This window comes from Mus caroli, chromosome 5 (genome assembly GCF_900094665.2).
Source record: "Mus caroli chromosome 5, CAROLI_EIJ_v1.1, whole genome shotgun sequence".
NCBI classification, from domain to species: domain Eukaryota; kingdom Metazoa; phylum Chordata; class Mammalia; order Rodentia; family Muridae; genus Mus; species Mus caroli.
The window spans coordinates 81,856,063-81,881,965 of NC_034574.1; the positions used below are offsets into that span (position 1 = coordinate 81,856,063).

Sequence of the window (25,903 nt, forward strand, 5' to 3'; positions counted from 1 at the left end):
TTCTGGCCTAAAGTTCCAAAGTCCTTCGACAGTCCTCCCCAAAACATGGTCAGGTTGTCACAGGAATACCCCACTATGCTGGTACCAATTTGTCTTAGTCAGGGTTTCTATTCCTGCATAAACATCATGACCAAGAAGCAAGTTGGGGAGGAAAGGGTTTATTCAGCTTACACTTTCCATATTGCTGTTGATCACCAAAGGAGGTCAGGACTGGAACTCAAGCAGGTCAGGAAGCAGGAGCTGATACTGAGGCCATGGAGGGATGTTACTTACTGGCTTGCTTCCCCTGGCTTGCTCAGCTTGCTTGCTTGCATTTTTTTTGGGGGGGGGGGAATTTTCGAGACAGGGTTTCTGTGTAACCAACCCTGGCTATCCTGGAACTCACTCTGTAAACCAGGCTGGCCGGAACTCAGAAAACCATCTGCCTCTGCCTCCCAAGTGCTGGGATTAAAGGCGTGCGCCACCACTGCCTGGTCAGCTTGCTTTCTTATAGAACCCAAGACTACCAACCCAGGGATGGTCCCACCCACAAGGGCCTCTCTCCCTTGATCACAAATTGAGAAAGATGCCTTACAGCTGGATCTCATGGAGGCACTTCCCCAACTGAAGCTCCTTTCCCTGTGATAACTCCAGCTTGTATTGGAATTGAAACACAAAACCAGCCAGTACACACACAGAAAACAAAGACAAACATTTGAAAGAAAAGGCTGAGAACTGTTACTATTGCAGTTAAATTAGAAACCAAAGACAGTCCAGGAGAGATAGAAAGTGGGTAGCCCCTTGTAAGTCTTGGTCTTCCCTTTCTCCAGCTGAGCAATAGTTTTACAGATACTAGTTAATTCTTTGCAGAATTAAAATTGTGCAGTGAAATAGTTCTTTCTGTTTGTTCTGCTTTTTGGGTGTTTTGTTGTTGTAGTAGTTTTATTTTGTTGTCGTTGTTTGAGAACTGGCTTCTCTGTGCATCCCTGGCTGTCCCCAGATACACTCTGTATACCAAACTGGCCTCACACTCACAGGGAGCCACCTACCTCTGCCTCCCAGTGCTGGGATTAAAGGTGTGCGCCATGGCCACCACCACTTGGCCCATGAAGTACTTATTTAAAATATGTCACAATGTATCATTTTACAAGATGACTCCCCCTTCTTTTACCTGTCTCCTGCTTCTGCATGTATCATTTGTTCTTAATTTAGACATCCCCCTGAGTAAAGGGGAAGGAATGAGGTGGGTTCCAGCTCTCCCCAGTTGAGGCTTCAGGTCATGGTGCCTGAGGGATTTGCATTAGCCCTTGCCACTACACAACAGGAAAACTGTACCCTGGGTTCTCTCTTTCTCAGAAAAATGCCGTTCGTGAAAAACCTGGGCTCAGTGTGTAAGTTGAGAGACTGAAGTGGCCAGTGGAAAGAAATGGTTTGGGAGACTTTAGGGTGTGAACTGAAAAAAATTATTTTTAAAAAGTCTCTTCAGATAAGGGAATTGAAGCTCCTGTTGAGGATCTTTCCAAGAGCCTTGTCTGAGTACCTGAAGATGAAGAATGTCAAAGAAAATACAGCTTCGGGTGGGGTGGGATAGGGTGGGGTGGGAGCACCTAGACAGAGCTGTGTGGAGGAGCAAACCAGCCCCCTGGCCTTTATGTGTTCCTGGGCCAGCTCCTTGTGTGTATGAGGAGATACCAGTGTCTGCTTTGCAGGATGCTCAGAAGAGCTCCCTGTGGCATTTGTTAAGTCCCTAACAGAAAACAGAAATTCAGTGAGTGACATCATTCTGTTGAGTAATTTTCCATCCTGCACAACAGGGGCATTAGCCCCTAACAAGTCAGTATCTGTCTTGTAATAGCCACATCTGAGTGTGAACCACAATCCACTGTAAGAGAAATGTAACTTCCAACTGAGATGTGCATCATGCTTGCTCAGAGTCACTCTGTAGAAAGGCCAAGAAGTGTGAGCAGGCTGTGGTGTCCGGCGATCCACCCCTCCGTCCGCCCTGATCATGGACAGATAGTCCAAATGAGAAAAAAATAGTTCAACAGAGCTTGTAATTACTGTATACATGAGAATAAGGTAATTTTTTCTTTATATTTTGCAGTGATGGGGACTGAACTTAGTACCTTGTACACACTAGAGGCAATCACTATGTTCTAAATACATTCAAAAGTCAAGATTTGTACGTTTTATGGATGGCTTAATGTTTTCTTTTTATGTAAAGCTAATATATTTGTAAATATTAAGTAGTACTTTGTAATGTTTAGAGGTTTTTTATTAGCTTAATTGCATTGCTTCTGAACAATGCGCAATTGTGATGACTCAGTGCTGCTTATCTGATCATCTGATCCGTGTGTTTATCTGATGGGTGTGTGCCACTCATGCTGAGGTAAGGGTGCTCTTACCCAACTGCCCTGCCACAGACTGATGGATGAGGCAGGGCTCCCTCTCTCTTGTGTCCTCTAGGTGAACAGAACAGGCTTCGGAGGGACCAGAAGGGATCTTAGTCAAGCCTCTTGCTCAGTCGTCTAAGCATTCCTATTGTTCAGGCATGATGCTATACCAGTCGGATCTCCTCTTGGGCTTAGTAAAGGCTGCTTGGTGAAAAGATAGCATGCCATGGTTTGTGAACAGTCTGTATTTGTCCCTTAGCCATGATTTCTCATTAGGGGTTCACTCATCTGAGATCAAATGTAGTCTGAAAACATTAAGTTAAAAATTGCAGAAATAACCAATTTATTACTTTTAAACCTCACGCCATCCGAAACAGTGTTGTGAAACTTTGTGCGCCTGAGCTCAGGGCCTGGATCTCTGTTTAACGGACCCACACTGTAGGTGCTAACCTCCCATCATTATCATTGGGAAGCTCTCATTATGCTGTCATCTGACACTATGTCATAATCCCTCCATAACCCACCTCCGCAGGAACTGCCATCATTATCTCCTATCATTGCAAGAAGAGATGTGAGCTCAGAGACATAAGGTGTGTAAGTGTGCACACACACACATGAGCATGTGGAGGCCACAGGAGATGTTGTTCCATGGAGTGGCCCACCTTGGTATTTGAGACAGTTAATCACTGGCCTGGGGTTCACCAGTTAAGCTAAACTGACTGCCCAGCCAGCCCCAGGAATTGGCTTGTCTCGGTCTCCTTACAGCTGGGCCTGCGCGCAGCTGTTTTACTTGGGCCCTGAGGACTAAATCCAGCTCCCGGTGCTCCCAAGACAAGAACTTTATTGGCTGACTCATCCCTGCAGCACAAGATGTCTGAGGGGCTGGGAGTGTGGTTCCGTTTGTAGAGTGCTTTCCTGGCATTTGCACAAAGCCTGGTCTCCATCACCTGCACAAGGTAAACCAGGTGTAGTGGCAAAACCCATCATTTTAGCACTTGGGAGGTATGGGCAAGACCGAAATCCGAAATTTAAGGTCATCCTCAGCTCTGTAGGAAGTTCAAGGCCAGCCTGTGCTGTATAATACATAAAGCCCTGTCTCGAAGAAAACGGGCAAAGAAAGTTATTTTACAAGCCACATCTAACCCTTATTATGATGTAATGATTCTATTTTATAATTAGTTATTGATCTCCTTGGTGTTTGTTTTTGAGACTGGATTTCTCTGTGTAGCCCTGGATGTCATGGAACTTACTCTGTAGATCAGGCTGGCCTCAAGTCCACCTGTCTGCCTGGAATTAAAGGCTTGCCCAACAGATATTGATCTCTTACTGTGCCTAATGTATACATTAAACTCTGTACAGTATAAAACAACTATCCTTAGTTTCAGAGATCTACTGAAAAACATGGAATGTATTCCCTGCAAATAGTGGGAGACTCTGTGTTGGATCCTGGATCTAGAACATTCAAATTTATTTATGTTTGTGCTGTGTGATTTCAACAATCATTGACCTGGAACCTTCTCTTCTCCTCCTCCCTCTCCCACTACCTATCACCCTTTTTGAGGCAGAGTCTCATGTAGCCTAGGATGGGTTGGTGCTCTCAAACATGCTGTGTAGCTGAGTCCCTGATATAGGCAAGTGCCACTCACCATACCTGGGTGTGTGTCTGTCTGTCTGTCTGTCTGTCTCTCTCTGTCAGGGTTAAATTTCATGAGGTATATTTCTCCTTTAAACTGAAACCCTTAAATAGGAACAAAACAAAAAACAATTTCTTTTGGTCACTAAAACATTTTAAAATTACTGTTCTTCTTGCCACAGAAGAGAGCTACTTCTGGCATTGTGTGATGAGGACATAAATATTATCACACGATGGACTGCACACTCGTGCGTACATACTAGTTAAGAGAATTTAATGGTGTATCTTCAGGACATTCCAGTATAAAGTTTTTTTAAAATACAACATGGTTTTAACTTCTCTTTAGAAATACATTTTAGCTGGGTGTGGTGGTGCACGCCTTTAATCCCAGCACTTGGGAGGCAGAGGCAGGTGGATTTCTGAGTTTGAGGACAGCCAGGGCTACACAGAGAAACCCTGCTCGAAAAAAAAAAAAAAAAAAAAAAAAAACAAGCAAACAAAAATACATTCTGTGTTATGGCAGAGACTTGGTTAATACATCTCTATGAGAAGGGAAGGCGTTGCCATTGATCAGGAAGGAACTCACTTCTTTAGTTTAAGGTGGTGGCTGTGTGGCTGTGTGGTTGTGTGGTTGTTTTTCCAGTCCTGTCCTAAAAGGTTTGTCCTTTGTATTTTGAAAACTCAAATTATAAATGCTTTAATAGACTGCTCCAGCTCTTTTTCCATCTTTTCTTAAAATGTCATCCTCTGCATAGCAAATTTCAATAGCTGAGTTTATAACTATACAAGTGAATTGTGTGCTTAGCAAATGATTCTAGCTGCTTTTTGTGCCACAGTCTTGTTCAGCTAGTCCATCCCAGAGTGTAGAGAATTGATGAGGATCTGTGCATTGTGTTAGGTCTGCTCATAGTTTGACTAGCACAGTCTGAAAGTGGGTTGTGCAGGATAAGAGAGAGCAGCCTAATTGCTCCTCCTGCATCAGCAGCATCTATAAAGCATCCTGGGAATTGCTTGCCCGATGCTCCGAGCAGCTGGTCACATGAGCCTGGATTTTCAGTTCAGTTCATTAGTCAGCCATTTTGGTCAACACCCTGCTTACTGCACACAACCAATCCTGTTAGAGCTCAGCATCCCGGCTCATCCGAGCAGATCCTCTAGTGATTTCTGCTGGTCAAAAATTTTTAAGATAAATTGAAAATATAGCTTGATTTTTTTTCACTTATATTTTTTGTTTTGTATTTTTTTCTGCACAAAGAAGGAGGATTTTTTTTTTCACTTATTCATGCTGAGACCAATTTTTGAAAGCCAGCTAAGGCAGCATTGGGCGTATAGGATTTAAGCCTATAGATAGCCCGGCTAGAATAAAGGAAAAGGAAGATAAAAGGAGAGCACGCTGGTAGAGGACTGCACCGTCTAGTCTTGCTAACCTTTAGGAATTGCTGCTAAGAAAAGAGAGTATAGAATTGTTTGTTTTGAGCAGTTTGTTCTACAAGGTATTTTTTGTTGTTTTTCTTTGTTGTTTTTTTTCCTTTTTCTTTTTTAATCTCTCCCATCCCTAAAAGCTTTATTTAAAAGCTTGGGATTCGGGGATTTTTTTGGTGCAAAGGTCTTATTTATTTGTGTGTGTGTGTGTGTGTGTGTGTGTGTGTTGTGGTCGCAGCTGACTCATCATGTCTGCCCTGACGCCTCCGACTGATATGCCAACCCCCACCACTGACAAGATCACACAGGCTGCCATGGAGACCATCTACCTTTGCAAATTCCGAGTGTCTATGGATGGAGAATGGCTCTGCCTTCGAGAGCTGGATGACATCTCCCTTACACCCGACCCAGAGCCTACCCATGAAGGTATGGTCAGATGCCAGCGGCCAGTGCCTAGTCTCAGCAGCGTCGTCCTCATTGTTACAGGGACTGGGAGGGTCAGAGGTGGGAAGACCTCTTGGTTTTTATTGTTGTCTCTTGCCTCAGCTTCCCCGGCCCCCCACCCCGTGTCTCTGCTTACTGGGAAAAGATTCTTCCCTACCCCTGAGGTCTCAAGACGCTTATGTTCTGTTAGTTCTTTGTCTCAAAGCCCTTCAAAGGGAACATCTGAGGTCATTTAAACATCAGTTCCTAACAGATAGGGAAAGAGCGGGCAATTGGGTTCCTCCTTTTAAATGCTGTAGAAATCACAGTGATTCCTAATAGTAAATTAGGAAAACACAACTGTAGTTATGGGATATAACAAACACAGTGGAAAAGATAGAGGAGGGTCCTGTCAACTGGGCATTGTTAAACAGGCTACGACACCCAGAAAATATTTGAAAAAGTTACTTTTTAAATAGTATTAAGTGGAAAAGCAATTTTAAATTCAGTGCTTCAGGAATATGGACTGTTAAGAACGCGTGTCTTATAGAGGTTAAGCATAAGTATGGTTACTCCTGTGCATGAAATCTATGAGCCACTGTTTTTGTAAATGTACACTACGTATATGTGTATATACTTAGGTACTGTGTTTACAGTTGCAAGTAATCTCTGTGACCGCTTGACTTTTTCTAAAAACACATCCCAAGCTGTAAGGTGGTTTTAGCTTACACTCCTCACATTCCCTTTGCCAAGCTGCAGATGTGATGGCTTTGCAGAGCATGTTTATTCTCCTTCAAGAAACACAGATAAAAACACAAGCATTCAAGGAGCAGTTCTTTATGAACATCTTCAGGACAAGTGGATTGTACAGAGCAGGTGGAAGTTAGGAGAAGTGACTCCATGCTGTGACCTTGTGTGCAATCCTGTCCTGACTCCGATTAACTCAACGTTCTCCTTCCGAGTCAGAGTTAGCCCTGAGAAGGTTTTAGAGAGCATTACAGTTGCCTAACAAAAGCAGGCATTTTGTATGTTTCTTACAAGCGCTTTACTAGTTTTAAGGATGTTTGGCATCTGTCACCGATTTCTGTCTGTTGAACAGCAGCTTCCTTTAGCTCGGTTCAGGATGTACACAAGGGTTGGAGGCCATCAGCTGAAAATCTGTACAATGCCAGTACTGTTTACACAGCCTCCAAAGTGCTAGCAATCTTTGGAGAAGAAAATTACAGTTTGAAGAGCCTACCAAGAAGCCTTTTAGCTAGTGCCCTTGGCATAATTTGTTTAAAAGAGAATCCCCATTCATTTTGGAAGGTATACAGTGAAATATGACCTTAGTTTTAAAATCTAGTTTTTCAGTTTCCTAAAGATAATCTTTAATACTTTTAGTACTTTGCACATAAGCTTGCCTCCTGCATAACAGTTCTGTGGTGAGCACAGGTTTGCTGTTGGTGCATGAAAACATTTGTAATAATACTGTTTGAGTTCTTCATTGAGAAGTATGCTACTGCAGACTGTTAATGGCACACCCCTTGACCTAGGGAGTCCTAACGGTATGGTGGGTATTTGCTTTAATTTAGGTGAGAGAAAGTTATTTCACATGAAAAAAAAATTTTTTTTTTAAGTACAAGGCCAGTGAAACGGAGTATAATGTTGTAGAAAACCAGGAGGTAGTCCATGGGAGGTTTGTCTCCTTGTTCCATGGACTGTGTCTAAACAGCCATTTGGACCCAAGAAATGTCTGCTTTAATTCTAAAACCCTTGACACCTATGAGATTTAACTCTGTGGTCAGTGATTATATGAGTAACTAAGAAACTGGAGCTCCTGAGGCCTAGACTGTGACCTAGCTGAGTTATACAGAAAAGGTCTGACCATTCAAATCCTAGAGACCCTTCAGTTTCACAAAGAAAAATGAGCACAGTTGTTCTCTTGAGATGCTGTGCTCTCCAAGTCTTATTTTCTGAACCAGTTCTATACTTCACCATGAGGCTGCCATAAAGAAAGGCCTTTCCAGCCACTGCAGTGCTTAGAGAATAAACGCTCGGATTCCCTGTCTCTGTGCTTGTGGGCGTTCAGTATGATCCCCCCATTCTTATATGTTGCTCGCCTTAAAAACCAGCAGCTAATCTAGTGGTCAGAGCAGAGGACTAGGTCTACTGGAGAGGAGAGGGAAGGGCCAGGGGATGAATGCTTCTGCTGCACAGTATAAGGCTTGAGCTCGGGACATTACTAGATGGTCACCGCATGGATGTGGAGCAGAGCTTTGGGAATGGTGCATTCTGAGCTGTCCCTTGCCAGGGAAGAGCAGGTGGTAAGAAGGCTGCAGGACTGTGTGTGGCCCAGCAGGGTGGGGTCCTGGAAGGGATAACACTTGGTGTGAGGCACCTGGGCTTCACTCATGGGAAGCCGCTGAGCCCCTAAACCTAGGCACAGATGAACTTAATGCAGAGTAGCAACCTTGTGGGTGGATCAGGAAAACCCCAGCCATGACTATGAAAATGGTAACAATTCCAGTCTAAAGTAACAAGGATGAGCACAGGGAAGGAAGAGCCACCTGAGACTGGAGGTTCCCTGATGACAGAGCCGCCTCTGGGGCTGGGGGATGAAGAGGACACAGTACCTTGGGTGACTGCCAAGTGTTTATCTTCAGGGCCCAAGTTCCTTCCACCAGTAAAGAATGCAAAAGTAATACAGTGTAAAACAAGGTTTGCTCTCCATGCTCATGGACTGTGGCTAACAAAGGAAGCATTATCATGTCATCTGGTTAACCTTCCAGCCAGCCCCACAGAACCAGGGCTCAAGGTGACTCTGCCAGTTCTTAGTCTGTCATGTAATAATCCTCCTGCCTCTGCCTCTCAAGAGTCTTGACTGTAGATGTGTGCTGATTTAGAAACCTACCACACTGCCATTGACCTGAACTGTCAAGAATGGTCTTGTTTGTTTGTTTGTTTGTTTGTTTGTTTACTTTTTTACATTTCTAGAAGCATAGTAGAAGTTTAAAATTAGGACTGGAGAAGATGGCTCAGCAGTTAACAGTGCTGGGTATTCTTCCAGAGGACCCAGTTCAATTCCCAGTACCCAGATAGCTCTCATGCCTGTTTCTTTTTTTCTTCTTCTTTTTTTTTTTTTTTTTTGGTTTTTCATCATGCCTGTTTCTAACTTCAGTTCCAGTGCTTCTGTATATCACACAGACATACATGCAGGCCAAACACATAAAAATAAATTATATTTTAAAAAGTTGAAAGTAAAGGACTTTTAAAACTACCCCACTTTACATGCCATGGGTTTGGAAACTTGACCAGGGCAGCGAGGGAAAAAAAGAAGGACAGACACAGACACATGTACACAGAGGGTGTGTGCTTTGACCGAGCGGCAGCAACTACTGCAGCAGCCTGGAACCTTAGCTTGTAACTGTGTACAGCACAGAAGAGAGGTTGCAGCCTCCATGGGAGGTGTCTGCAGATGAGCAGCCAGGCTGTAAACAGCCAGGGGGAGGAACTGCAGTTGCCAGTCAATCATTTATAAACACAGTACTCACAGACAAAGGCCTTCCCAGTCCTGAGCTGTGCCCACATCAGCACCCGCTGGCTCAGGACGTCCTAGGCCCCTCCATGAAGCGTGGGTATTCAGACCGTGCCTTGGGCTTCTCTGGAATGGAAGCAAAACACTTTGATGTAGTAATTTAGAAATTGTGAGGTGAAGTGATGCGCTTTACAGTTACTGTGCCCCTTTGCATCTGGGTATCTTGGAGCAGCATTCTTGAAACAAGTTTGTGTATTTGCTCCAGAGTCAGGAAAACAAGAAACAAAGCTGTTTTCAGAAACTCCAGTAAGTGGCACACATGGAGGACAGGCTAAGTTATTGCCATTATATGTCTAAGTGTTAACAACTTGGCTGTGGTTGGGACTCCATTTATTTTCAGGTTACCCCTGATTATTATTGGTTACCTAACTAGAAACGTATGTTTAAAAATCTTTTGGTGTCTAAAAAGAGAATCTTTAAACAGTGAAGTCCTGAGCTTTTGTGCTTTAATCTGTTATTGGATTAAATTAATTTTAAGTTAGAAGCCTGAAGTAGTGTTCTATTTTAAGAGAGAAAATAATATACTTAGGTTTTCTAAAATAAATAAGATATTTATTGCCTTTACTCTGTAAAATGTTGATTTTCTTTTTAGATAGATATGTGATCTGAATGAAATCTCTAAATTGTCCTTAAACTAAATATCTAGCTCTTTAAGCTCATGTTCCTTTTCTTCCACATTCATACCCTCCTTTATTATATTGGGGATGTTTGTACGGTTTGAGGAACTTTTTAAATTTCTCTGCTTAGAGCTGCAGAGATGCCCCAGTGGGTTAATGCTCTCTGCACAAGCATGAGGGCTGGGCTCAGATGCCAGCACCCACATAAGAAGGGTGTGGACACAAAGTCCCAGCAGGGAGACCAACAGCAGAGAAGGCTCCTACTGGGATTGCAGGGTTATTGATTAAAGCACCCTCTCAAACACAGATAGAAGAAACTTGCCATGATGGAATTGTTTACTCACTCATTTACGTAAACGTTTTGAGGCAGGGTCTCACTGTGCAGCCCTGGATGGCTCAGGAGGACTTACGTCTTCAGGACATGTTGAGAAATGAGCCTCTGCTCCTTTGACTTAGGGTTTGTGTACAGAGCCGTGTGCGATGTCAGCACATGCAGAGGCTGACTGACCCTGCAGAACCAGGGGTCCCTCTAGCAGGTACCTTGGCCTTGCTGGCCAGATGTGCAACATCTGTACTGGCGAGTGGAGAGAGGCTGTAGGACTCTATGACTGCAGACCAGCAGTGTATGTTTTTGTCTGTTAGTTTGTCATTAGTCCTGGGAATCCCTCGAGGCAAAGCTTAGTCCTTGGGACTAAATGTCTCCTTGCTCTCCCAGACCTCATACTCAGAGTGAAGGTGGAGATGCATTGAAGCTATCTGTGGCTCCTGGGAAGCAAGTGTGAGCTGCTGGGTTGTCAAAGGACAGTCTGTTTTCTTAGACACTGTTATGTGGGATTCAAAACCAGACAGTACTCACCACTGATGACATTTCCCAGAAGATAGGATAGATGCAGGCTTGGAATAGGTGCTTCTGCCAGTGGGAATATATTACTGAGCTGATCGTCTCAAGGTGACAGAGAAGGGTTTGTCATCCAGGGACTGTTAGACAGGTGCCAAGATCTCCCTTTTGGCATTAAGTACTTCTGTTTTGTTTTGTTTAAGATAGGGTTTCTCTGTATAGCCTTGGCTATCCTGAAACTCACTCTTATAAACCAGGCTGGCCTCAAACTGAGAGAGACCTGCCTGCCTCTCCCAACGCCCTCCCCACCGCCCCCCCCCCCCCCCCCCCCAGTGCTGGGCAACAACATGGTGACATTAGGAACTTCTGCTCCTAATGCTCCCGCTATGTAAGCATAGCCCCAACTTACATGTTTCTAATGAAAACAGTACATATCCCAGTGCATATTTTACAGGAGGAGCACCAGGAGGTCAGAAGAAGGCATCAGATCCTCTAGAACTGTATGTATTTATAAGTTGTTGTGAGCCACCATATAGGTTCTGGGAACTGAACCTGGGTCCTCTGCAAGAATAGCCAGCGTAAATCGAAGGTCTAAGAAAATAGTTCCAGCAACCATACCAGACATGTACCTTAAGAAATAATCATCAATATAGGCAAAGAGTATTTCAAAGATTCATTTATGTGTTTATGTGTTTGAATCCCACATAACAGTATCTAAGAAAACAGACTGTCCTGAGTAACTTTATGTGCACTCTGTGTGTACAGGAAGCCATGGAGGGCAAAAGAGAGTGTCACATCTCTTGGAGCTACGTTTCAGGTAGCTGTGAGAGGCCATGTGGCTGCTAGGAACCAGACCTGGGTCTTTTGCAAGAGCAGCAAGTGCTCTGAACTACTTAGCCATCTTTACAGCCCCCAGGCAAAACATTTACATCATTCATATATATGTATATGTATATATGTATGTATATATATATATACATACACACACATATATATATGTAATTTTTTTCTGCCTTGTGCTAGTATATATGTATATATATATATACATACACACACACACACATATATATATGTAATTTTTTTCTGCCTTGTGCTAGCAGAATCTCAAAAGAGACACTTAATATAGTGTAGAGAAAAACAGTGTAAATGTATAAGAGCATCTATATAACAAGCAATAAATACTGTTCTAAAAGAATATTTAGTAGCATAATGCTCAGAGTATAATTTGTAGCTTCACACTTTTTTATAGTATAGAATATATTCTAGTACATTAGTATAATTCTGTTCTTACTATGTTAGTTTATAAATTAGCCTTTATTGTCATTGTGTATATATAGGAAAGTGCAGGGTATTTAGAGAGGAAAACATGTTCCGAGTGTGTTGATTACACATTTCAGCATCCACTGAGGTATCAGACCAGCTCTGCTGTAGAAAGGAGGGACCACTGCTTGTAAATTAAATCATTCTCCCTACCAAGCAGCTTTAAGGAACCTTCTGGGGAGTAGACCCCATTCTAGTCTTAAAAGAAGGCCTAGAGTATTCTAATCAACTGCCACAGAGCTGGTACCCTAAAGCAACAGAAGTTTATTCTGAAAGCTGACACTTAAGATTGCTCCTTTCAAGAGGCTTGGGAGAGTCCTTCCTTGCTGCAGCAGTACCTGCTCTGGCTGACAGCATCCCTGGACTCTGAGGTTCATCACCTGAATGCCTGCTTCCCTGTTGACACTGCTTCTTTTCCCTCTTAGTACCTTCTGTTACAAGGATATAAATGGTAGCATTTTCCGAGGAAATCACAGAGTCCCTCATTTAATCCCAGCTCTAGAAACTACTTCCAGATAAAATAGCATTTATAAGTTCTAGAGAATACAACATGAATATCTTTTGGGAGCCTTTTGTTTTAACTTATCACAAAGTATCAGTGAACAGTAAAATCTTAAAATAATATGAATATGTTCAATTTCTTGATAAAATGATTAAATTTATAATCACCAGATAAATATGAAAAATTACACATTTGGAAACTGAAATTACAGACTTCTAAGGATTCCTTAATCAAAGAAGTCACAAGCAGAATATCTCAAGCTGAATGAACATGAAGGCACCTTTCAGAATTAGAAATGTATAGGCTTAAATTCTTATATTTGCAAAGATGCAAGTCCCCAAAAAATGTTTTTACCTAAGCATTCTCAAAAAGTAGCAAGAAAATTTGGTGTAGTTGCCCACCTGTGACTTCCACGCTGACTTTGAAAGAGCTTGCGTATGTGCCATAGACACCTATGCGTCATCACCACAGATTTTAATACAATGATACACACGAATGTGCAAGAGAAAATTGTGGAATTGATTGTCTCTGGCCAGTGAAGCTGCAAGTGGCTCCCATGCTTTTCCTACCTCTTTACACTGCACTTAGGCAGCAAGTTGGCCTCCAAGCCAGAATCACTTTTCCCACCTTTTCACAAGGGTACTTTTTATTATTTAAATTATTTAACATCCTGATCACAGACAGCTTCCCCTCCCTCTTCTCCTCCTCCCCTCCCCTCCCACCTCTCTCCTCCCCTCTCCCACCCACTTCTCTTCCCATGAAAAGGGGAGGCCTCCCATAGCTATTAGCTACCAGCCTTGGCATATCAAGTTGCAGAAAGACTAGGTGCATGTTTGGAAAAGGGATCCAAAGGCAGGCACTATAGTCAGAGACAGCCCCTGTCCTTAGTCCCATATGAAGACCCAGCTGTACAACTGCTACATATGTGCAGAGGGCCCAGGTCTGCCCCATGCGTGCTCTCTGATTGCCAGTTCAGTCTCTGAGCCCCTGTAGGCCCAGGTTAATTGATTCTGTAGGTTTTCTTATGCATCTTTGACTCCTTTGGCTCACAAATCACTCTTTTAAAAGGTCTTTTTTATTATTTTTAAATATATTTTAAATAAATATATTCATGGGTGTGTGTGCATGTGAGTGCAGTTGCTCACAAAGTTCAGAAGACGGTGTCAAATCTATAGCTGGAGATATGGCAGCTTCGAGCCTCCTTACATGAGGCCTGGGGCCAGAACTCAATTCCTCCGCAAGAGCAATACCTGCTCTTCACCTCCAAGCCACCTGTCTAACCTCCAGAAAGTGATTCTTCCTCCCACAAAATATTCTGAAAACTTGGACACTCGTGCATCCATTCATCTCACTTGTACCCCAGTACTTCCTGTGGGAGGAGACTTGTGTGAACACAAGCAGGGACTGTAGCCCCAAAGCACAAGCTTGGCTCTTGATCCATTTTCAGATACCTTTTTTTGGGGGGTGGGGGTGGTTTTCAAGACCGGGTTTCTCTGNATNNCCCTGGCTGTCCTGGAACTCACTCTGTAGACCAGGCTGGCCTCGAACTCAGAAATCTGCCTGCCTCTGCCTCCCAAGTGCTGGGATTAAAGGCGTGCGCCACCACCACCCGGCCCCAGATACCTTTTTAATTCTTGTTTTATGCATGTGAGTGTCTTGCCTATATGTATGTCTGTACATCTACCTTATGGCTGTAGTGCACACAGAGACCAGAAGAGGACATAAGATCTCCTAGAACTAGGATTATAGACACTTGTAGGCCACCATGTGGGCGCTGGGGTTAAGCCCAGAACCATAAAGTCATTTCTCCATCCTCACAGTTCCAGGATTTTTGTCCACGTTCTGTTAAAAGTCACAATGACATGCTTATTGGTTGCTGTGCCTGTGAGCATATATCAGTGCCGTTCTGTGTGGGAAGCACCCAGTGGCCAGGGTGTGTACACCAAGATGGACTCAGCACAGCCTTAACTTTGGGAGGAGGAAAAGGGGTGGTAGCATCTTTCATGTAGCTCAAGTGCCTCAAAGTTGCTCCTCCTTTCTTTCCATGCCAAGTGCTAGGATTATAGAAGGAGCCAGTCTGCATCCTGAGTCTACTGCCTTCCTGGGTGATCTGAAAATAACCCCCGGGGGCTGGAAGATGGCTCCGTGGATGAGGTGCTTGCATTGGGAACCTAGGACCAGTTTGTGTCTCCAGATTTTGTGTTCAGTCTGGGTGCGATGGTAGGCATCTGATGCCAGCACTGGCAGAGGAGAGATGGGAGGATGGATGGATAGATGGAGCTCTCTGGCAGTCATTCTAATGTAAACAGGGGGCTCTGGGTTCGGGCGAGTCAGTGTCTCAGAAAAGAAGGAGAAGAGAAAATAATAGAGGACATCGCCCTCTGTCCTTCACACACACACACACACACACACACACACACACACACACACGCGCGCGCACACACACGCACGCGCGTACGAACACACACCTTTGGCAGTCAGCCCCGGTATCGGCTGGTCTTGGATTTATATTGTCAGGTTCTCAGAGTAGTGATCAGTGTACACAAGGCAGCTGTGTGAACTCCATGCCAGAAAGCCGGGGCAAAGTGCTCTGGACAAAGTTCATCTTTTCTTGTTCTGCCAGGAGAGCAGTGTGGCAGGTCACCCTCCTAGGTAAGTTTTTTATTATCCTAGCCTCTGGGGTTCTATAAAATCCTAAGTCTGGATGAGAAATGTCAGTGGCTTTTACTTGTATCCCAGTCCCAAAGCTCTGAGGATTGCTGGAGGAGAGCTGGCCCCTGTAGCCCCGCTGCAGGTGGGAAGATTGGTTCTGGGTCTCTCTGAAAGGCTTCTTGTCCTTCCGGCGGGTGCTCCTGCATTGCTGTCTACTCTGGTGGCTCTTTGCAGAGTCTAAGCGGTTTGCTCTCTGCTGACAGACCTTCTGTGTTAATCTTTAATGTGGGCTTTAAAAATGGACTGGTTTTGTTTAGTTGGTTGTTCTGTTTTGTGACAGTGCCTGGCCATGTTCTCCTGCCTCCACCTACCAAGTGCTAGGGATTATAGGTGTGTTTGTGTACCATGGTGCCTGCTTCCCTTGTGTGTTTGAAAACATTAATTTCATATGTGTGTGCGTATCTGTCTGTCTTTTTGTGTGTCTGTGTGAATGTATGTAATGTGTCAGGGGTATGCACAAGAGACAGAGAGATCAGCGCTGTCCGAGCAGGAGGTAGAGACATTGAGGCGGGGGTGGGGTGGGGTGTGGCAGCAGGCTTGTTACTCGGATGTTAGGACCTGAACTCTAGCCTTTATGATTGCTCTTAAGGACACATCCATCTCACTTCCCCCCAGCCCTCACCCGGTGAAATGGAGTGCAAGAGTTCACATGAGCCCTCCTTGGATTGTCAGCTTCAGTATCACAGATAACTAAAGTCATCTGTTCTCATCTCTGAAATACGAATCATTTTCAGATTTTTGTATCAGTGCTGATGCTTAGATGAAATTGCCAGAGTCCCAAGTGCTGGCTGGGGAGAACAGTGCTGGGGGCATCCACCTGCACTCTGCGCCAGGTTCATCTCCTTTCTTTTTGACAGGGGTGTCATTACCATTACTAGGAAAAGTTGCACATTAAAAGTTATTTTATTTATATGTATGTGCATATATGCATACCACACATGACATAGCTTACACATGAAATTCAGGATAGCTTTGGGGGTTCGTTTTGTCTTCTGGGGCTTGGTCTTCACGTCAAGGCCAAAGTTCTATATCCACCCATGTGCTGCTGCTGCTGTGTTACTGTGTGGCTTAGGGACAAGCCGCTTACCAGCTATGGTTAAATATCCACCGGGCTACATAAGTACCCGCTATATTCCTTATCCATGAAGAGAAATAGGCAGGGAAAGATTTAGTCTGCTCTGCTCCCTAATTTGGGGTCCTTATACAGTTTTATCATTAACCTCTTGACTTAAAACAGTCTGTGTTCATATGCCCCTTAAAATGTTATCACAGGCCATTAAGATGGCTCCACAATAAAGCCCCTCGTCTCCAAGCCTGACAGCTTATAAGCTAAGACCCACATAGCAGATGGAGAGAACTAAGTCCAGCAGGATGTCCTCTGACTTCTGCCTGTATGCCATGACACATGCACTCACATATGAGCATACACACGCACACGCATGCACACACGCACACACACAGAAATAAATTAATAAGAATATTATGGGGTTGTCATGATAGCTTAGTAGGCAAAAGTGGACAGATAGGTCTGGAGACCCGAGTTCAATTCTCAGAAGATGAGAACTCACCCCACAGAGTGGTCCCTGACTTCAGGATTCATCCCTATACATACATCATACATATACACACTGTGGTAAATAATTTTTAAAATGAGATTACTGCTGGGCGTGGTGACGCATGCCTTTAATCCTAACACTTGGGAGGCAGAGGCAGGTGGATTTCTGATTTTGAGGCCAGCCTGGTCTACAAAGTGAGTTCCAGGACAGCCAGAGCTATACAGAGAAACGCTGTGTCGAAAAACCAAAAAAAAAAAATTACTAAGTTCTGTTAAGTGCTAACCATGCACTCTAAGTGTTTGCTCTCAGTCACATGACCCTATGCAGGCCCTGAGAATGCTGGATTTCCTTCTGGGTCAGCCTTAGAAATGGGAACTGAAGCTGTTCAGTTCCAAGGAGTTCCCCTTGGCAGGCTTTGCCATTTTCACTGTACCTCTGGCACTGTTAAGCATTTATAGAGCACATTCTCTCCCCCTCCGCCCGCCCCCCCCCCCAGGGTTTCTCTGTGTAATTCTGGCTGTCCTGGAACTCACTGTGTAGACCAGGCCAACCCTGAACAGAGATCCAAAGACCTCTGTGCTGGGATTAAAGGCATGTACCACCACACCCAGCCTACAGCAAATTTTTAAACCAGACCTGTTTACAATATTAGAAGGTCATGCCATTGTCCTTTCTATTGCTGTAAAAAAAAATATTAACCAGGAGCAGTTGAAGTAGGAAAACGTCTATAACATCATACAAGAGGGAGGGGCGTCAGAACCTAGAGAAAGGAGCTGAAACATGGGCCCTGGAGGAGTGCTGCTCCTAGGCTGGTTCCCCTTCGCCTGCTCAGCCTGCTTTCACTAACTCAGGGCCATCTACCCAGGAGTGGCACCTCCCACAGCAGCCTAGATCCTCCCACATCAGTCTTTAATCAAGGTAATGTCCTAAGGCAGTGCCTAAAGGCTAGAGCCTTACAGAGACCATTCCTCAGCAGAGGCTGGCTCTTTCTAGGCTACTCTAGTTTGTGTCATGTTGACACAAAGTAACCAGCACAGGGGTAGGTTGTTACCCTCCCTTGTGTGCAAATGTGCATTTCCTTGCTACATATTGTCAATACAGCTGTTTACAGGGGGTAAGACATGCTTGAGGCAAAATGTAATAGCTTTAGGAAGATCAGGTACATGAGTTGTAGGCGAGGGAACGCATTAAATACTGTTATGTTGTTTTAGTAATGTGAACATGTTGTACAACTGAAATATTTTGTAAGGCTGGACATGGTGGCACACACCCCATCTACTCCCCATAACTGGGGAGACAGAAGCAGGTGGATCTCTATAGTCTACACAGTGAGACCCTGTCCCCAAAACAAAACTGTGTTATAAAGCTTTTAGAATTGGGGTTATAAAAGAATAGCATACCTGTTCTTTTGGGGGTGGGTAGAATGCTTGCTAACCACACCCCTGCCCACTGTCTATTCGGCAGTAGAGTAGATTTCTGAGGCTGAATAAGGAGAATTTAAAGTGAGTCACGGGACAGCTCCTGCCCTTCCTGCCCAGCATCTTAGCAGAACAAAACAGAACTGAGCATGATGGTGTTTTCTGAAATCCCACCCCATAATCCCAGCAATCAAAAAACTGATGCAGAAGGATTGCCCTGAGTTCAAAGACAGTCTGAACTACAGAGGGTGTTCCAGGCCAGCCTGGGATGGGCTACAGAATGAGTCCTGTAGAGATGGGAGGTGGGGCTGGCAGAAACTGCTCTACAAAGGACACACTGAAAGAGACATCAGACAGATGCTTGGTGAACACTGTACATTTCTACCTAGAAATTTGCTTTCCAGATCTCCTGCACGAGCCTGGAGGAGCTTTATGGCTTTGCCTTATGAAGGGGAGATTTCATTTTACTAAGTGACAGGTATACTTTTAGTGAATGAAAGGTAAGACTGGATGTTCATCCTGTTGACCAGCAGGATACCATAGTGAATCTGTACGGCAGTGGCAGCACATAATGTACTTGATGGGTTATAAGTAGAATAGCAGATAAAATACATCCACACATAAAGTGTAGTGGTTTACTGTGTACATTTTGTCTGGGTGACACACTGTCTAAGGGATCTTTGCATGTACAAGACTACAGTTTTTAAAGTCTCTGGTGACCGGAGAGATAGCTCAGGGGTTAAGAGTACTTGCTGCTCTTCCAGTGTCTTGGCTCCCAGCATGCACATCTAGCCACTTGAGGCACAGCCACCTGTTTCCAGCTCCAGGACTCTGACACCCTCTTCAGGCTTCTGTGGGCGCTTGCACATATGACATAAACACACAGACCCACACATACTCATGAATAAAGAAGAAATCCTTTAAAAAGAAGAAAGGAAGGCAGGGGCAGGGGAAGAACACACTCCTGAAAGCAGTTTTCATAAATTTCCCTGGCCTCGTGTGGTAATAAGTCATGCTTTGCATTTGCTTTAGACTCCGTTACTTAACCTGTAACTCATGTCCTGCAGAAACATTAATATGTGTGCTGTGGGTGCTGCCCAACACCTTCCTAACTGTTCTTCATGACAGTCACCCGACTGTGTGTATCTTTACAGTAGCATCATTTGTCTTTGTTCTATGGTCAAGAGTTAGAAATTGTATTTAGATTTATTATTATTATTATTATTATTTTAAGAAAAATCAGTCATTTTCATCATGAGATTTGTCCTGACTACAACAACAACAACAAATCCCTGTTTTCAGCTTTAGTGAAGTGATCAAAATAACTTCTGAAGGTGTTAACATGGCATATGTTTAGACTGCACAGTCAGATTTGGCTTCCAGTAGAAGAAAATCTATGTCGCTTGTTTATGACGTAAGCGTGCTTGTTTTTTTCCATTGGAAACCTTGAAGTAAAACATTGGGTGATCACAGTAATGCCCCTGCCTCTTGGTGGTGTCCCCAGCCCCTTTTCACTGTTAATGTCTGCGTTAAATGAAAGAATCCCAGGCTTATTTTTAGTAGCGCTTTCCTTTCTTGGCTTGCATGACATTTTATCTTTCTTTTCCTTTCTTTTTACCGTTTGCAAAGACTCTTGGGAGGATTTGACAGATTTGGTGGAGCAAGTGCGTGCTGACCCAGAAGGTGCGTGCCACACCAGCATCTCTCGGCTCGTTCTTTTTTGTTTCCTTTTCCTTTCCTCTTTTTCTTTTTAATTTTCTAACCACCTCTCCATTGTTTTTCATAAGAAGGCGTGTCCGATTTGGGTTTTGTGTACCATGGCAGTCACTTAAGCAGTCCCTGTGCGTGGCTGTGAGTGGTGCAGCGTTCCTGTGTGCCGTGCTCCTTAGGTGATTGTTGAGACATTTAAAGGAGACATTATTTATTTAAAAGATAAAAAGGGCAATGTTGTAAGATTACATGAAGGTTTTCTATGACTTTTTTAAAATGCACTTACATATTTGTGAGTTTCACAGCAGTCAAAATTAACAGCAGTTTCTGAAAAGTATAGAGTCCAGCCTGTTTTTTTCAGAGTGTTGGATCTGTAGTGTCTGTTTCGGTGGTCTGCATCAAGATGGTACAAATTGCATATCACTGCCTCGTGAATCTCTATAGCTTTTTCTAATGATAGTTTTATTAGATATACTTCCGACACGAGGTGAAGACTACCATTTTACAGTGTACAGCATGACTGTTAGTGCATTCACAAAGCTGTGTGCTTCTGTCACCACTGTCTAACCCTGTGTTTTCATCTCCCTCAGAAGGACTCTTCACCCATCCATCACCAACCACTCCCTGTCCCTGCCAAGCCGCAGACTCTTTCTGTCTTTGTTAGATTTGCCTATTCTGGACATTCCATGTAAACACTGTCATGAGCTGTCTGTCTGTCTGTCTGTCTGTTCATGACCTCTCTCGGCACATTATGTTGGTGGGTATTTGACATGTTACCATTTGGGGGCTAATTGTAAGGAATGTTTCTGTGAAAATACAGAATGTGTCCATATTGTTTCATATTGGGGAAATACTTTGAAGAAGAACTCTAGATAGAATGGTAATTCAGCAGCTTTTAATTGAGTGTGTGTGTGTGTGTATGTGTATGGGTGTTTTACCGAAAGTCTGTCTTTGCACCACAGGTGTACCTGTTGCCCAGAGTCCAGAAGAGGACATCATGAGGCAGTAATGAGCCACAGTGTGGGTGCTGAGACTCTAACTCAATTCCTGGAAGAGCCGAGTGGGCTCTTAAACAATGAGTCATGTTTCCAGCCCAGATCTTAGCATTTTTGAGAAATGTCAGACTTGTCTAAAGCACCTGCAGCATTTAACATTTCTACCAGCAGTGCACAAGGTTGTAATATCTTTAAATCCTTAATTAGTGCTAGCTACTTTCCTTTTTTTCTTTCTTTAAAAACTTATTGTTGGTTTATATGTATGTTTTGTCTGCATGCATATATGTGCGCTGTGTGTGTGGTAGTGCCCACAGAAGCTAGAAGAGAGCATAAGATCCCCTGGAATTGGAGTTACAGATGATTATGACATGCCCTGTGGGTGCTAATGTCTGAGCCATCTCTCCAACGTTCTTCCTTCCTTCCTTTCCTTCCTTCTTTCTTCTCTTCCTTCCCTCTCTCCTTCCTTCCCTCCGTCATTCTTCCCTTCTTTTTTGTTTTGTTTTTTTAGGGTTTTTTTTTTTTTAAGATTTATTTATTTATTATTTGTAAGTACACTGTAGCTGTCCTCAGATACTCCAGAAGAGGGCATCAGATTTCGTTACGGATGGTTGTGAGCCACCATGTGGTTGCTGGAATTTGAACTCTGGACCTTCGGAAGAGCAGTCGGTGCTCTTAACCACTGAGCCATCTTGCCAGCCTGTTTTTTAGTTTTTAAACAGCATCTCTTATTGTGTATTTTTGGCTGGCCTGGAACTCTCTATATAAGCCATGCTGTTCTTGAATTCAACAGAGATCTGGCTGCCCTGCCTCCTGAAAGCTAGAATCAAGATATCTATCTTTATTTTCTCAATTGAATTCTTTGAAACACAAAGAATAGATTTCAAATAAGTTAGAATATAGCTCTTCTGTTATTTCTTTTGTTGCGTGTACTTTAGGTCTCATATCTAAGAAAACATTGCCTAGCTCAAGGTTACAACAATTTGAAAATTTTGGATCTATATTTTCTATGATGAGTTTTATAAGTTTAGCTTTTAAACTTTGTTCTCTGGTTCTTTTTAGTTAAAACTGTAAAGAATTTTTTTAAATTGTGCATGCATACATGTGCATGCGTGCGTGGGTATGGGTGTGTGGGGGTGAGTGTGTGTGGGGGTGTGCACCTGTGTGCGCACGCGCATGCTCCCATGGACACCCCTGCAGAGGCCAGGGGCATCAGGTTTCCTAGACCTGCATTTGTATCCGGTTGTAGGTGGTTCTGCCAGAGCACCATACACTCTTAACCCCTGAGATATCTCTCCGGCCCCAGAGGTTTGTTTTTTGTGTTTGTTTTTGTTTTAATTCTCCTGCATGTAGGTATGTCTTGTCACCATTTGATCACAGACATCTCACCATTTCTGGACTCTGGGATCCATTTCACAAGTCTACACATCTGTGTTGAAGGACAGCTTCTCTCAGTCTTGATATCCAGGACTCTATAATTAGTTTTGAACTAACAGTGTGCATTCTCCAACACTGTTTTTCTTTTTCTGGATTATTTTTGAATCCCCGGGGTCCCTTGTATTCCTGTAGATATTTTGGATAAGCTTTCCAATTTCTATAAATAAGACAGCTGGGATTGATAGGGCTCGCTCTTGCTCTGCACTAAGTCAAGTATTGCCGTCTTAGGATTAGTGAGTCTCTAATCCACTGACATGGGATGCCTGTTTATTTTGATGCTTCAGGTTCTCAATTCCACATTCTGTTTTCAGTGCACAGAGTCTGCACCTCATTTGTCAATATATTTGTGTTTTCTTTTTGGCACCATGTAAGTGAAGTCATCTTTAAGTGTCATTTTAAGCTGTTGGTTTTCAGTTTGGTCATCTATAAGGAATATATCCCAGACCCACAATTGATTCTTGAAACTGTAGCAATACTAAAAGCTCTATGCAGTATGATTTACTTTTTTCTATTACTTCTGAAGGAAAACATTCACTTACTAGGCAGAGTGAGCGATTAACAATAATAACAAATAACAATTGTAACAACATAGTTTAGTAAGGACTATAGCCATATGACCTCATACTTTAAAGTGCACCCACAGCGTAGTGTTCCTTCCTGTAAAGGTAAGAACACTTACACTTTCACTTGGCAAAAGCACTTTACTGTAGAGTGTCTCTTCAATCTGAACTTCCAGCAGCAGCACCGTTGCTAATGGCCATTAATAAGTACTAGACACACTACATCTAAGGCAGCTTCTGAGTGACTGACAGACAAGTAGCTAATGTGGTATGGCGATGCCCCTGCAAAGGGGTGATTCAGTTTCCATTGTGGGCAAGAAAGGGAGTACGCTTCCATTACACTGCATAGAAAGGCATGCAACTTAAATTATGGTCACTTATTTCTGGAATTTTCCATTTAATATTTTTAGATCACTGTGACTTGCAAAAAGCAATACCACAGAAAAAAGGAGACTACCATACAATTAAGTCCTGTATTGATCTTGTAACCCGTAGTCTTGCCAAATATTCTTGCTAGCTAATACTTTTTGGTATGGATTTTTGGGATACTTTAAACCTTTAATACCATATTCTCTGAAGATATTTTACCTCTTCTTTCTAATCTAGATGTCTTTTGGTTTGGTTTGGTTTGGTTTGCTGTTGGTAATTGCCCTGGCTAAACTCCTGTAGTGTTATTTAGAAATGGCCATGTGTGCCTTGTTCCTGGTCTCTAGAGAAGCCGTCAGCCTTTCCCCCGTTGGTGGTGTATTAGATAGGAGTTGTCCCTAGTTGCCTTTTACCAGGCTAAAGAGATCCCCTTCTCTTCCCAGTTTGTTACGTATAAAAGTAAAGGTTGCTGGCTCTCGGCTGCTCTGTCAGTGTTTATTAATTTGCTGTGTTGCATTGGCAACCTGTGTAGGCTGAAGAAGCCTCACATTCTGGCATAAATCCTACTTGGTTGTTACGATTTTTGGTGTTTTGTTGAGGCTTTTTGCATCTGCATTCATAGGGAATATCTTAGTGCAGGTCTGCCTTTTCTTTCTTGTCTCAGCAAATACTGGTATGGTAAGCTGGAAGTTCCATCTTCTGTTTGTGGGATAGTTTGTGAGAGATGGATGTTAATTCTTTAAATGATTGACGAACTTCAACAGTGAGGTGATTCGTCTCTGTGGGATTTTATTTATTCAGTGTCTTTGCTTGTTACATGTGTACTCAGGTTTTCTCTTTGGTAGTTTTAATAGTTTGTATTGTTCTAGCAAATCGCCTGTCTCACCTGTAATCTAATACATCAGCATACATTTTTTTCTTTTACAATTTTGCTTATTTGTATAAGGTCAGTGGGGTCCAGTGTCTAATCTTTCCTTCTTTTGGTTTCAGTCATTTGAGTCTTGTGTTGGTCAATGGGTAAATGTCAATGTTTCCTCTTATTGCAGTTTTAGGGGAATAAGGACTATTTGGGCTTATAGTGTAATAAGGGACAGAGCTCGTCAGACAGGGAAAGTATGGCAACTGAGTGTGAGGCAGTTGGTCACACTACATTTGAGTTAGGGTATTTATTGCCAGGTCACCCAGGCTGGCTTCATATTTATGATCTTCTTACTTCAGTGTCCTGGGTACTAGCATTACAGGCATGGGTCAGTATTTCTGGCTTTAATATTGGTGATCTTTACCAAAGATTCAGCTTTGAATTTCGTTGGTTTTTGGTTTTGTTTTGTTTTGTTTTGTTTTTTAAGATCTGGGTTTTGTTTTCCCCCCCACTTTTTAGTTATTTATTCTTCACTTAATCACATTCATTCTGCTTTTTTGGTGGTATACATAATACATATTATATTATGTTTATTATATCTTTATTGTATATTTATTATAACATTTTATATTATATTCCTGTTACTTGCCTTTCTGGAATCATAGAGTTTTAACATACTAGAGACAGAAGAATCATAAACTGTGTCTCTGAAGCGTTGAGGCTGTTCACTTTAGGTGAAAGTTCAGAACCTGATTTACCAGTACCACCAAGCCTAAGCTGTAAGCTCCTAACAGCCTTTCTGTGATATGACGTTGATGCTCCAGGACCAGAGTCCATGGTAGTTGATGTCAGAGTAATTTCCGGGGTTTCCTGGATGGGGGGACATGACCATTTCTCTATATTCTGTGGATCTTTCTGGCACTGTCCCTAAAGAACCAGTGTCACAGTGTGTCACGAAGATGCTTGATATGAATGTGTGTTTCCCACAGGATAAAAGAGTTACAGAACTAATCCAACCCGCTCACTGTTACTACACTGTAAGGTAATTTAAGCCTCAGAGAGACAAGATTCCTTGCATAAAATCAGGTGTTAATTTATACAAGTAAACAGTTGACACCAATAAGAATGGATATAAACTTTCTTTTTTTAAAAAAAATATTTATTTATTTATTATATGTAAGCACATTGTAGCTGTTTTCAGACACTCCAGAAGAGGGCATCAGATTTTTTTGTTATGGATGGTTGTGAGCCACCATGTGGTTGCTGGGATTTGAACTCAGGACCTTTGGAAGAGCAGTCGGTGCTCTTAACCGCTGAGCCATCTCTCCAGCCCGGATATAAACTTTCTAAAAGAACTAAATTTCAGCAAAGTCCATCTTTGATTTTACTGTTAACAAGAAAAGACAGCAATAAAGATGAATGAATTTATGAAGAAATGTTTTTAAGCAGCTATTTTAACAGAGTGCACCTCAGAAGAGTGGGACTGAAGTAAGTTCCTCTTCAGTCCTGCCAAGTCGAGATAGATGTGATGTCACACATAGCATTGTGCAGTGGAGATAGATGTGATGTCACACATAGCAGTGTGCAGT

At 43.0% G+C, this 25,903-nt stretch overlaps 1 protein-coding gene across 6 annotated transcripts in view; it reads left to right on the plus strand.

Annotated features, from left to right (window-relative positions):
- Rufy3 (RUN and FYVE domain containing 3) overlaps positions 1-25,903 on the plus strand; it is a 66,769-nt gene that overhangs the window by 13,924 nt on the left and 26,942 nt on the right. Inside the window, exons 1-3 of one of the 6 annotated variants that reach the window (XM_029477177.1) lie at positions 5,008-5,498; positions 5,666-5,853; positions 20,020-20,073. The exons of 1 other annotated variant lie outside the window; for it this stretch is intronic. In XM_029477177.1, coding sequence (XP_029333037.1) covers positions 5,676-5,853; positions 20,020-20,073 — 232 coding nt within the window. In that variant the 5' untranslated portion in view covers positions 5,008-5,498; positions 5,666-5,675. Of the gene's footprint in view, positions 1-5,007; positions 5,854-15,236; positions 15,357-20,019; positions 20,074-25,903 lie in introns of those variants that run through there. 4 more of the 6 variants (XM_029477175.1, XM_029477179.1, XM_029477178.1 and 1 more) reach the window with 4 other exon arrangements.